The sequence below is a fragment of the Prionailurus viverrinus genome, chromosome A2 (assembly GCF_022837055.1).
Source record: "Prionailurus viverrinus isolate Anna chromosome A2, UM_Priviv_1.0, whole genome shotgun sequence".
Classification (NCBI taxonomy): domain Eukaryota; kingdom Metazoa; phylum Chordata; class Mammalia; order Carnivora; family Felidae; genus Prionailurus; species Prionailurus viverrinus.
The window spans coordinates 15,943,299-15,955,838 of record NC_062562.1 but is presented as its reverse complement, the minus strand read 5'-3'; the positions used below and the strand labels follow the sequence as shown (position 1 = coordinate 15,955,838).

At 44.8% G+C, this 12,540-nt stretch overlaps 1 protein-coding gene across 5 annotated transcripts in view; it reads left to right on the top strand.

Moving 5' to 3' along the window:
- The first annotated feature begins 5,560 nt into the window (after nucleotides 1-5,560).
- Nucleotides 5,561-12,540, top strand: part of SETD2 (SET domain containing 2, histone lysine methyltransferase) — a 125,260-nt gene continuing 118,280 nt past the window's right edge. For 4 of the 5 annotated variants that reach the window (XR_007147728.1, XM_047838103.1, XM_047838093.1 and 1 more), the window contains exon 1: nucleotides 5,561-5,673. Coding sequence is in view for 3 of the 5 variants with exons in the window: in XM_047838103.1 (XP_047694059.1) it covers nucleotides 5,603-5,673 (71 nt within the window). In the remaining 2 variants the exon portion in view is untranslated. Of the gene's footprint in view, nucleotides 5,674-5,925; nucleotides 6,083-12,540 lie in introns of those variants that run through there. The other variant, XM_047838111.1, reaches the window with a different exon arrangement.

The window sequence follows — 12,540 nt, the reverse complement described above, 5'->3', positions numbered from 1 at the left end:
CATGACCTGAGCCGAAGTCTAACCGACTAAGCCACCCAGGCGTCCCTGCGTTCTTTTTTTAAATTGGAGACTTTATTTGGCTTACATTTACTATAGTTACTGAAATATTTGCATTTATTTTTTACCATATTATTTGTGATTTCTATTTGTTTCACTATTTGTTTCTTTTTTCTATCATCATACGATGCTTTTGTTGGATTTGTATTCTATTTTCTCCCTCTATTAATTTAGAAATTAAAACTCTTAGTTACCTGAGATATTTTAACTTGAATACTTAAAAGAATAAAGCTTAATCAATATTTTTATTGTCTTCCCAAACAATACAAGGACTTTGGAAAACTTTAAGTCTAATCATCATCCCACCCTTCCCACTTCAAAGTATGACTTTGTTGTCCAGGATATTAGTTCCATCTTGCCTTACTTCATTAACCACACACATTGTTAGTATTATTCCTTTATTGCATTTTTAATTTTAACCACTTACTTACCAATTTCTTTGCTTCTTGCATCAGGGAGTGTTTTCTGTTGGTGGTAAACTCCAGATATTTTGTCTGAAAATATCTTGAATCAGAGAGCCACAGTCAAATCCTGGCTCTATCATTCCTTAAAAGTCATGTGACTCTAGGTAAGTACCTTAATCTCTAGGATCTTTGGTTTATTAATCTGTTAAAATGAGTTTAGTCCTTTGCTGGGAGAGACAAGGCTGGGAAGAAAGATGCAATAAGTAGCTCCCGAGATCCAAGATGCCAACATCAAAACACAATAGAACAAACGCTCCATCAGTTCCCTGAGTGTTTGATACTCTTGTAGGGAAGACGAGATTAACACATATTAACACATAACTAATAATATTCCTGTGTACTTGACGGTTAAGTGTATGGTTCTTTCAAGTCAGCACTTTCAAGCCCAATGAAATGGTTGGCTCTCAGGGGCTTATGAAGGAGTCTTCACAAAAGACAGTGCTTACCTGGATGTTATTAGCTGGTCAACAATGTAGTCTTGACAGAAAAATCCAATGTGAACGCTTGAGGAGTTTCTAAAAGAAAGAGAGTAAAAAAAAAAAAAAAAGGTAAGGTTTAAAAAAAAGTAGCAAAGTATTTATTACACACCTGGAACACACAGGCGAAACACTATAAAATATGAAAGACAATGATGCTTCTGCCTACAATGACAGGAGTTGGGAAGATAGACTTAGGTTATAGAAGTCAGTTAACAAAGAGATATGGAAGAGAAAAGACAACTACAGAGTATACTACTACTCCAGAGGAAGGTGCTCACTTGACATAAATAATGTATGTGATAGGACTCAGTATGGGTTGCGTATTGTTTCACAGATTCCTCTTGTGTGGAGATCTGCAGATTGAACATGATTGAAGATCAATTGCAATTATACTTTTCTCTAAGGAATTCCAGAGCCAAAGGGTGTGATAGATTTGTGTAGAACAGTTAAAATAACCATTATTCTAAAGGATGCTACCTATCTTTTGTATACTGATTAAATCTAAAATAACTTTCAATTATGCCGAGCTTCGGGTATCTACATAAATTTATAAGGTAGCTAATTTTTTGGCGCATGGCTGTTAGTTTACATTCACCAAGTACTTTCTCAGACATTATCACATTTTATCCTCCCTAAATGCTAAGATGTTGGCTTTATATATTTCTATCCTACAGGGAAGTAAATACACATTTAAACCACTTGATCCAAGTGATCCAACCAGTATCTCATTACATTTTTAATTAATGGAAAGGAATCAATTTCAGTTGTAACAGAATAATTTGTTGATCTATTAAAACTAAGCAGTAAATCACCATAAAAAAACAGTATGTAACAGCTTCTAAATGCCCAAGTCATGTTTCTACTCTAATGCTAGGATGGACCTGTATGCATTTATGATTTTTTTTGGTTAATATACAATCATAGCAACAGCTAATTTTGGGTTCCCAGAGACCAAATAAAGAAAAAGACATTTTTGGAATCTGTAATACACACCATTCCTCTATTTAAGAGCACATGGTGGGGGGGTGGAAAGAATAAATAGATAAGGATCATGTCAGCTGGGAATAGATTCAAGATAATATTTAAATAATCAAGGAAACTGAGTAAGTATCTCACAAACTGTTGTGATCTACATGAGTCTTGTACTGGCAAGCCTGAATTTTCAAACATTTGACCTTGATATAACCCAGCTTTGCATATGTTATTCATGTATACTCCCAAACTGCCTCTCTGATACCATATTCAACCTTTCACGTATCAGCAGATGACTACTAACCACAGGCTATGGCTGCCACAATAGGCCTGACTCTGCCAGGGTGAGAGTTTTTGTGGGAGCACATGGGTAGAGACCAACTGCCCACACTGCCCTGCTCCCACTCCCAATGTTGGCCTTGTTGCCACTGTCAACTCTGCCCCCTCTTGGAGTCCTAGGACTGAAGGCCTGGGGCTTGCTGGTCTGTTCCAAATTGGCATCTCTTGAGCACAACCAGTCTCCTGAGAATCCTCACCTGGGGAAAAGATTCGGTGCGAGAAGAGCAGGATGGGAAGAGGCAAGAGTAAGTGGTTAGGAGTGGTTTCCCCAATCAGCTTCAGCTGTGGGTTCAAGGATGGGAATGACCATTTTCCTCTCTCTAGAGCTTTGGCCAGGTTCCTATGTGAGGCAGGAGAGCTTTGGCCTGGGCACATTGGAGGTAAAAAAAAAAAAAAAAAAAAAGTACCGTCCAGTGGCACTTTAGATACCTCACTGTCTTGATTGTGTTATTTCTGTGTGTGTCAGTTCTGTCTTGCCAGTATATTACCTTAAACATTTTGTTTACAAATACTAGTTTTGAAGAGGGAGCAACTGGTGCCTCTGCCATCCCCTCAACCACATTTTTCCCCCCAACTCTTTACCAGGTACCTGGAGCCGAACAGTGGACAATGTCCAACTTTTGGCCTTTTGTCTACCCCAAAGCAAGAGATGCCTGAGTCAACTTTGTTTTTTTTTTTTTTTCAACATTTATTTATTTTTGGGACAGAGAGAGACAGAGGATGAATGGGGGAGGGGCAGAGAGAGAGGGAGACACAGAATCGGAAACAGGCTCCAGGCTCTGAGCCATCAGCCCAGAGCCTGACGCGGGGCTCGAACTCATGGACCGCGAGATAGTGACCTGGCTGAAGTCGGACGCTTAACCGACTGCGCCACCCAGGCGCCCCGAGTCAACTTTGTTTCAAGGTCACTAAAGGCTACCCTGGGGTCCCCTGGGGTGGGTCAACAGGAAGCAGTAATGGCAGGAGCAATTATGAAGGTTTTTATGGTTTTCAGCTCACCAGGGATAAATGCTTCTTAGGTTTCACCTTAAGACGTTTGACATTTTTCCTTCAAACACATTTGCAGAAGGCTTCATGTAACAAAACAGGAGGCAGTCAATATATAATAATGATGCTAAAGACCAAATTATTCCACAGCTTTGATCAAGAGGCCAGGCCCAAGAATAAGTTCTGAAGATACATCCTCTTTGGATTTAAAATACGTGCACAAAAAACGCTGGTACAACAACAGATGAAGGCATTTAATAGTATTCAATCCTCCAACAATCGTGCGTGAAAAGTAACCATGCCCAGTGTCACATACTAGAAAGTGGCAGGGCTGGTACACATAACCACTGCCCTGAAATGTCTGATTAAGTGCTGACATTTACTGGAGGTTTAGAGCTTTACAAATATCCTCTCATTTAATCCTTAAAAACAGTGAAAGGACCTGTCCACATCACTATTCTCATCTCACAATGAGAAAAAAAAAAAAAAAAACAACAACACAGAAATTATGTAACGTTCATGGTCTCTAGAGAAGTGGTCATGGGAGACTTGAATCTAGGGAATCAGATGGGCCCTGCACCTGGATGCTATGCCTAAGGCAACAGAAAAAAAAAAAAAAGCCAAAATGACCCCCAAGTGAGAAACGATGAGAAAACGCTAATAGACACTGCCTGCATATGAATTTATACACGCAGGCACGGACACGTGCGTGCACACAGGATATGAAAAAGAGCTAATAAAGGATGTCAATTCACTTAGGTCACACTTCAGTAATTAGGACACATACCGTCTTGTTTTAGGCTGCTATAGCAGAATACCATGGACTGGGTGGCTACAAACAACCGAAATTTAGTGCTGACGGTTCTGCACGCTGGAAATCGGAGTGCAGGTGCCGGCATGGCTGAAGTCTGCGGGAGGAACTCTTCTGGGTGGTAGTCCTCCCTTTTCTCCTTGAGTCCTCCCTCACGTGGCACACAGCGCAGCGAGAGAGCTCAATGGGGTCTCTTTTATAAGGGCACTAATTCCATTCAGGAGGGCTCCACCCCCATGACCTAATCACCTCAAAGGCCCCACCTCCTAATCCCTGAGAGGTTAGGGTTTTCAACGGTGGGGGGGGGGGGGGTGGCACGCGAACATTCCAGTCCACAACACAGACTTCCGTGCAGCCGTCTGCTGGTAAAATCTTACTCAAACTTATGGTGATCCTGTGAACTCCCAATTTCAAAATGATCAGTTGCCACGAACTCTTCAACGCCCCGAGCGTTTAGCTAAAGGCTTTGCACATTCTGGTTTCTCCTTCCAAAAATAAGAACTAAAAACCCTGGCCCTTTCAAGTTGTCCCCTTTAAGCTCACCTTGTCATCTTTGCAGGAAAGTGATTAGCAGCCTTTAAAAAGGATGTTTGTTCCGAGGCCTTAAGAAGCCGGCGGAAGGCTGGCGCGGTGGCCTGGACGAGTTGGGGTGTGGGTGGGGGTGGGGGTGGGGGGCAGATGACCCAGAGGGAGGCGGGGAGGAGGAGGGGGCGTCCGGGGAGCTTGGGCTCCGGGCGAATCCCCGGCCTGGCTCCGTTTCCGTTCCTGCCGAGGGGCGAGATGAAGAGGCAAGGGGGAGAGAGCGCGAGCAGGAGAAATAAAGGAGAGAAGGGAGACAGGCTCGGGAGGAGCGGCGACCGCGGTACCTCAGAGTCCCGGGACCCGGGGGAGGGGCCGTCGTCGGCGCGCCCGCGGACGTCGGTGCTACGGGCGGCGGGGCAGGAAGGTTAGAGTCCCGGCGGGCTCGGGCCGTTCCCCCGACGTCGCCTGCCAACAGCCTGGGGCCGGGCCGGGTCACGCCTCAGCCCCCCGCCGCCTCGGCGGGCCTGACGGAGAGGTCGCCGCGGCGCCTTCACTTGGGGTCCCGGGCGGGTCCACGGCGCTCGGGCCCGGAGCTTATTGTTCCGGGAAGCCGCGGGCAGACTCGGGCCGGCCGACCCGCCCCCGCCTGGGGGTCGCCCGGCAGCTGCGGGAGCGCCGACTGGCGGCGGACGCGCGGCCCGTGCGTGTCCCTTTAAGGGGCCGGGCCTGTGCGGCGGAGGGGCTGGCGGGGTGCGCGTCGCTCCCCGTGTGAGTGTGTGGGGGAGAGAGCGGCGGGCGGGCGGGCGCCGGAGGGAGGGAGGGAACGAGCGAGCAAGCGACGCGGGCCGCCCCTGCCGCCGCCGCCGCCGCCGCGGTCGGACCAGCGGCCTCCTCCCCTCCCCTCCCCTCCCCTCCCGCGCGTCGCCCTGCCGCGGGGAGGGGGCTCGCGTCGCCGCCTCCAGCCGCTCCCGATGAAGCAGCTGCCGCCGCAGCCGCCTCCGAAGATGGGGGATTTCTACGACCCCGAGCACCCGACCCCTGAGTAAGTATCAGCTCCGCGGTCTCCCGCCGCCTCGGCCCGAACCGAGGGCGGCGCGTCCTGACGGGCGGCGGCGCGGGCCGGCGCGAGGAGTAACGGGCCCGCGGTGTACTCGCGCGGGCGGCGTGGGGAGCAGGCCCGCGCCGCCGCCTCGCCCGGGCCTCCGCGGGTCGGCGGTTGGGCCCGGCGTTGGCGCGGCCGGTCGCGTCGCAGCGGCGGTTGGGCCGGGCCGGTGGGGGAGGGGCGGCCACGGCCTCCGCCGCCGCCGCCGCCGCGTCCTCACCGACCCGGCCGGCCCGTGGCTCGGCGGTCTCCTCCGGCTTCCCGCGAACCCCTCAGGCCGCGCCGCAGGCGCAGGGACCGAGGCGGAGGAGCTGCCGGTGTCGGAGTCAGCGAGAGGGCACCGGCGAGGGTAGGCCGCGAATCCCCGGGCTCGGGTGGAAGCCCGGCCCGTCGCCCGGCCCGTCGCCCGGCCTGTCGCCCGGCCTCCCGGAGACGGCGGCTCGGACCGGAAGGGCCTAGCGTGCGTCGCTCGGCCGGGGTCCGTGGAGGGTCCGCGCTGCACTCTCGGGTTGTTTTTTTTTTTTTTTTTCCCCCCTCCTGGAACTCGATCCCGGCCTCGCAGTGCTTCCGGCTTCAGCTTCTGCACCTTTGGCACTTGGGTTTTGTAATGGTGGCGAGGTTTGTGTGGCCCCGATGTTGAGGTGACACCGGGTTTGTTTTTCCGCCTGAAAATGAAAGCCTTCGGAGGGGCATACGTTCTCTTCCAGATTGTGGGATTTGCACACTTTGGGACACTACTTCCTTGGTAACAGGAACCTTTTACCCTAAATGGATGACTTTCTACCGCTCATAAAGACTTAAAAACTGAGGATCGTGTGAGGATTCTCTAAAGAGACAGCGTTCCAGAAAACTGAAATAGTTTTGCCCGGCCGTATTTTTTCAGACTTGGGCAAATTTTTTTTTTTTTTTTTTTTAAACACATTTCTGTGGAGGGCTGTAGCTGCTACTGTATCCAATACCTCCCGAGAGCTTCCACTCCAGAGCCTGGATTCACTTCTTTCCCTCCGCCCTCACAAGACTATTGTTTTAAAAAGCTATTCTTAAACTCCATTTGTTGGTGTTGGTCGGAGTCTACCTAGAGATACGAACGTACGGCTCTTTGCAAACTTAAACGGTTGGTAGGGGTTTCGGTTGAAACTGTCACTTTTGTGAGCAGAATGATTCCAAGAGATTTGCTCTTTTGACACATTTTACCTTAGCTCTGCTATGGCTTTTTTTTTTTTTTTTTTTTTTTTTGAACTCTTTGCCCGAAGCTTTGCAACTTGGTCCAGTCATGTCTGGATCTTACTTTTAGATTTAGTCGCAACACAGAAGGAAGGATTCTGTTGGGGTGTTGATGGTTTCTGCACCGAAAGAGGAGTACTTAGGCTACCTTTCTAAACAAACCCAACTCTTAACTTACAGCAGTAAGTTGTCCCTACATGGCTTTATCCTTTCGTGGGTTCCTTGCTTTTAGGTCAACATTACCTTGATTAGGTTTGTTTTGATTTACTGCACAATCCTCAGTCCAGTGACAAAGCTCATGTTTTATAGGCTTTTGGTGTGAGAATCGGAAAACCTCAAACGAGTCTGTCTCGTGATCCAATAAACACTTATTGAACGGTTGTACAAAATAACATGCTATCCCTTGATCCGACTAAATGCCTGCCTACAGTTTTTACTTGGTTGTGTGGTGAAGTTCAGAGGCTTTAAGGATGACGTCCTTCCACTTTTTTGGGGAAAACACTTTTCGTATTGTGTGGCAAAATGGACTCAGAAGTGCATCTTTGGTGGACCTAGGTGGGGAAGAATCAAGAATGTTTATTGTTTTACACAAGGTCTTGAGAGTTTTTATTTTCACTTCTTTTCTGTTGTTACTGCTTTGGATTTCTAAGTGACTGAGTTCCAGAGGGGTGCGTGTGTGCGTGTGTGTGTGTGTATTAACCTGCATGGAGTATATGAAGAATTATAAAATGTTTTCTGTTACAACGTAAGAGCTAGAGGGGATCTTCGTGGGCACCCTGGACAATGTCACTTGTCTTTCAGGTGCCGAAACTGAAGCCTAGAGCGTGAAGTGACAGGAAACCCTGTTGAGGTAGCATGTGTACGCTGCCAGCCAGTCATGATACTCCTGGACAGACCAGAGCAGTGCAGCGTAGGGGCAAAGAACTCGGATTTCAGAATCAGACCTACCTGGGCTTGTACACTCGTTGAGCCTTGGGCAAGTGACTCCATGTCTCTAAGCTTGGGTTTTCCCACCTTTGCCGTCAAATGCTCTGCCCCCGAGCTCTACCCCCAAGGTTTTCCCATCTTTGAAATCAGGATCCTGTCGGTAGCGACCTGGTAGGGCTTTTGGGAGGATTGAATGAAAATTGTGTGTGAAGAGCCCTTGGCACGGAGCAGCGTGGCCTCTGTAAATGCTTCTCTCTCTTTGGGGTTATCAGGGGAAACTTAAAAGAGGTAGGATTGTAAGTCAAGCTTGAAAAGATGAGGTGGGCTTGAGGGGGTGACATGACCAAGTGTCCCTTTTAGACTTTAGGTAGTTTGAAATGGTTCTTTGACACGGGAAGAAATTGAGGCACAAAATGTGAATTTAGTTTGATTGAAGAAACAGTTGGAGCCTGATGTTCTGTGTTTGTCTTGTACTCAGTCTTTAATCAGGCACAGCTGGGAGACCTGGCTTTTTTCCTGTGGCACATAGGATTGTGTTTCAGGTGAAAATGGCTGTAATCACCTGAGTATCTGTGCGCTAGGTGTTTGCTATCGGGGCCAGGTGTTGAGGACGCTGCAAATTAGATCCAGTTAAAGTCTTCAAGGAACTTCTCTAATGAGAGAGACAGGCAAGTACTTAACAATGATAGAAGTGCTGTTCTTTGAATTTTTTTTTTAATTTTTTTCAACATTTTTTATTTATTTTTGGGACAGAGAGAGACAGAGCATGAACGGGGGAGGGGCAGAGAGAGAGAGGGAGACACAGCATCGGAAACAGGCTCCAGGCTCGGAGCCATCAGCCCAGAGCCCAACGCGGGGCTCGAACTCCCGGACCGCGAGATCGTGACCTGGCTGAAGTCGGACGCTTAACCGACTGCGCCACCCAGGCGCCCCAGAAGTGCTGTTCTTTGAACGTATGCGTATTTTGTACCAGACACAGGCACGCTAGGGGTGGGTGGTATACAAAACACGCAAAATTTTGGCCTTATGGGCACCCCTCCTAGTGAGGGGTGCTAATGAATAATATAGAATGTTCAAAGGTAAGTGCTTTGAAAAATGGAGCAGGGTAAGGAGGATCCAGAACTTCGGGGGAAGATGTTATAGTTTAAAATGAGGTAGACTGGGTGAACCTTCTTGAGAATGATATTTAGGCAAAGATTTAAAGGGACAGGGATTAGCTGTGTTAATATCTGGGGTGAAAGCATTCCAAGCAGAGGAAATAGTTCCAAGGTGCTGAGGCAGACCTAGTGAGTTCTGCCTGGTGTGGCTAGAATGGAGTGAACAAAAAGAGTGATATAACTTGGGTCAGGGTGGGGCGTAGATCTCACCGTGCTTCGTAGAGCCATTATGAGGACTTTGCCCAGAGCGTTCAATAGAGGAATGACATGGTCTGTTTTCAGCTTCAGGCAGGGGGGAACAGCAAAGCAAGGAGACTTGAAGCTAGCAATCTGGGAGAAAGATGCTGGTGACTTGTAAAGTGGTAATAGGACATGGTGAGAAATGACTGGATTCAGGATACACCTTGAAGATCAAACCAATATGGTTTGTTAATAGATCAGATGTGGCAGATGAGAGAGGAGCCAAGGATGATTCCCAGGTTTTTGGTCTGAGCAGTTAGAAAGATGGGATTTGATCAACCAAGGTAGATATGACTTCGTGACCAGAGCAAGTTTGGGAAATAGATTAGGAATTCAGTTTTAGACATGGTAACTTTGGGATGCCTGTTAGACATTTGGGTTGAGTTGATATCCAGGTCAGACCCTGGAGACTAGAGATGTATTTTGTGGTCATTAACTTAGTATTCAGAACCACAGCATTGGAAGAGATCACCAAGGGGGCCAGTGTAGAAGGAGACAAGAACCTGGGAGTGATCCCTTTAAACTGCAGTATTAAGAAGCTTTTGTTACATAGTGTGCCTTACATGGAAGGCATCCATAAACTTAGGGAGGGAAATTACCTCTTTACTACCTCTAACTAGGAGTTAGCACTTTTTTAAATTACCGATGTAAACAGCAAACTACAGTACTATTAGCAGTACTTGTGATTTTACTACTAGACAGGTCACAGATATTTTAATAATATGCTGTGGTTATTGTAGATGTCTCAAAATACTGTTGATGTTTATCATTACATCCAAGTTATAGTAGAGATCTACCACTACTACATTGTTAAGAAGTATATATATTACTGTATCACACATTGGGGGTTTTTGTCCTCCATGTAATTGGTTTCATTTATAATATATATTTTATTTTATGCATTTAAAAATATTAAACTGAGAAGAAATCTACAGGCTTCATCAGACTGCTAAAATGGTCCAAAGAACAAAAAAAAGTTAAACTTTGGGCTCTGGAGCCAATGGTTCCTGGTTTTAGAATTTCACCTCTTAATAGCTTTATGAACCTGAGCAAGTTTCATAATTACTCTCTGCTTTGGAGTCATTATTTACAAAGTGGGGGTCATAGTAGTGTTTTCTGTGAAAGGTTTTATGAGGACTTAAAGATAAGGACAGTGTTAGATCTTTTATGATTAGCTTTGAATGCATCTAGGAAGAAGAGTACAAGGCACCACAATAGGAAAAGCATGGTGAATTTAGCCAAAGTTTATTAACTGGGAAAAAATATTTCTACGTGTTCTAATAAAATACAAAGCAGTGAGATTATTCAAATGCTCACAAAATCCTTGTGATTCACCCTAGAGTGGGAATAGAGATACCTCAGGAAGCTATCTAAGAGAAATATTTCTGGGAAGATTTCCTGGTTAGAAAGCCTGATGAACTATCCTAGTGCTTAGAACAGAGTATATACCTCTCCAGTATTCATGTTCCTCTTTGCTCTTTTTTAGATTTCAGGCGGACCATTCTTCTGACACATTATGTCTTTAGAAAGGTATCAAGCAACTGTTGATACAGTTGTGTTTTACTAAGAAATGTTCAAACTGCCAAGACCTCCTTCATACATATAACATTATCAGCCAATCATACTTTTGTAGTTTCCTCAGTGGGAGTTTGATATACCCAGATCTTTTTTGCCATTTTTTTTTTTATTGTCCTAATTGATTCCCTTTTAAAAATAGAAATGTATTATAATTTAGTTTTAACAGATACATATAATTTTTCTTGACTTGATAATATGTGTTTTTCTGTGAGTATTGTCAGTTTTTGAAGAGAAGCTAGAATAGTCTATATGCTGGATGACAAAGGATGACTAGCCGGGGTTACAGAATCAAAAGTTGACGTTCATTTCTGTTAATTCTTCCAGAGTACTGTAGAGTACTTTATTTTGTAATGCACTAAGAGCTATTATTATAAGGCCCTGTGAGACCATTCATATTAGAAACTGAACCATTACATCTGGAGGCACCAAACATCACGTTTAGAATCCTTCCTTTCTATTTGAGAGAAATCTACTCTGGAGTGGGGGAGGCATTTTATTCTGAAAAAATTTCAAACTTACAGAGAAGTTCTAAGAATAGTATAATGAATTTCCATATGCTGTTCATCCACATTAACCGGTAATTGAAAGTTTGTCCTATTGATGTATCTTTCTATATAAAAAAATAAATATACATGTGTTTATTTTTGTCTGAATCAAGTTGGAAACATCAAGACCTTTCACCCCTAAATATCTTCATTACCTTAGAAGAAGCTTTCTCTCAGATAACCAATGTACAGTAATCAAATTCAGGCAATTTAATATTTGTACCTATACTGTTAACTGATAAAATGTTTGTATTTAAATTTTGTCAGTTGTCTCAATAGTGTCCTCTCTTTTCAGCGTAGGATTACAAATTTCTTTTAATTGTGATGCCTCTCAGTCTTTAATCTCTGAGGAGAGAGCTTTAAATTCAAGCTTTGGAGGTACTCTATTATTGTCTTTGTACTTACCACAATTGTGATATTTCAAGAACAATAACAGTGTCTGGTAGTATGTTTTAAATAGTTTATTTATTTATTTATTTATTTATTTATTTATTTATAACTACCAAAACAATGGATGCTTATTGCAAAAGGGTAAGATAGTGCAGATGTTTATAGAAGAAAAAGTAAAAACCCACCCTTAGCATTTCGTCCCTGCTCCATCTCTCCAAATTCCACGTCCAGGAGGGTAACCAGTACTAACAATGTAGGGTATACCTTTCCAGACCTTTTCCTTTTGTTTTTTTGTTGTTATTTAAGTGGAGTCCTACTACATATATCATTCTGTCTTTTTTCTACATACTGTATTCTCTGCATATTTGCATTTACAGGTAAGATATACTTACCTTTTTTAACAGGCAATATTGAGTTGCTTTATTTTCTTAAGGTGTCTGGTTGTCATGTTAAACAGATTAAAAAGGCCTTGGGACATGTTGTGCTGTGTGGAAGGGGTCTCCTTGCAAATACGTTTCCCCACAGGGTGAGTATATCTGGTAATTTATAATAGTATTTCACCATTTTGTGTAGACTTTGACTCCTCTACTTCCTTGCTTTTAAAAAATCTATTGTGTATACTTATTTCTATTTGTCCTGTCTGGTGCTGGTGGATTAAGTAGTTTTTATTTCTGCCCTACTTAGATGAGTTGATTGGCTATTTTAAAAAGAAAACTCGAGGCATTTAAGTACAGTTTTTTGAAAAT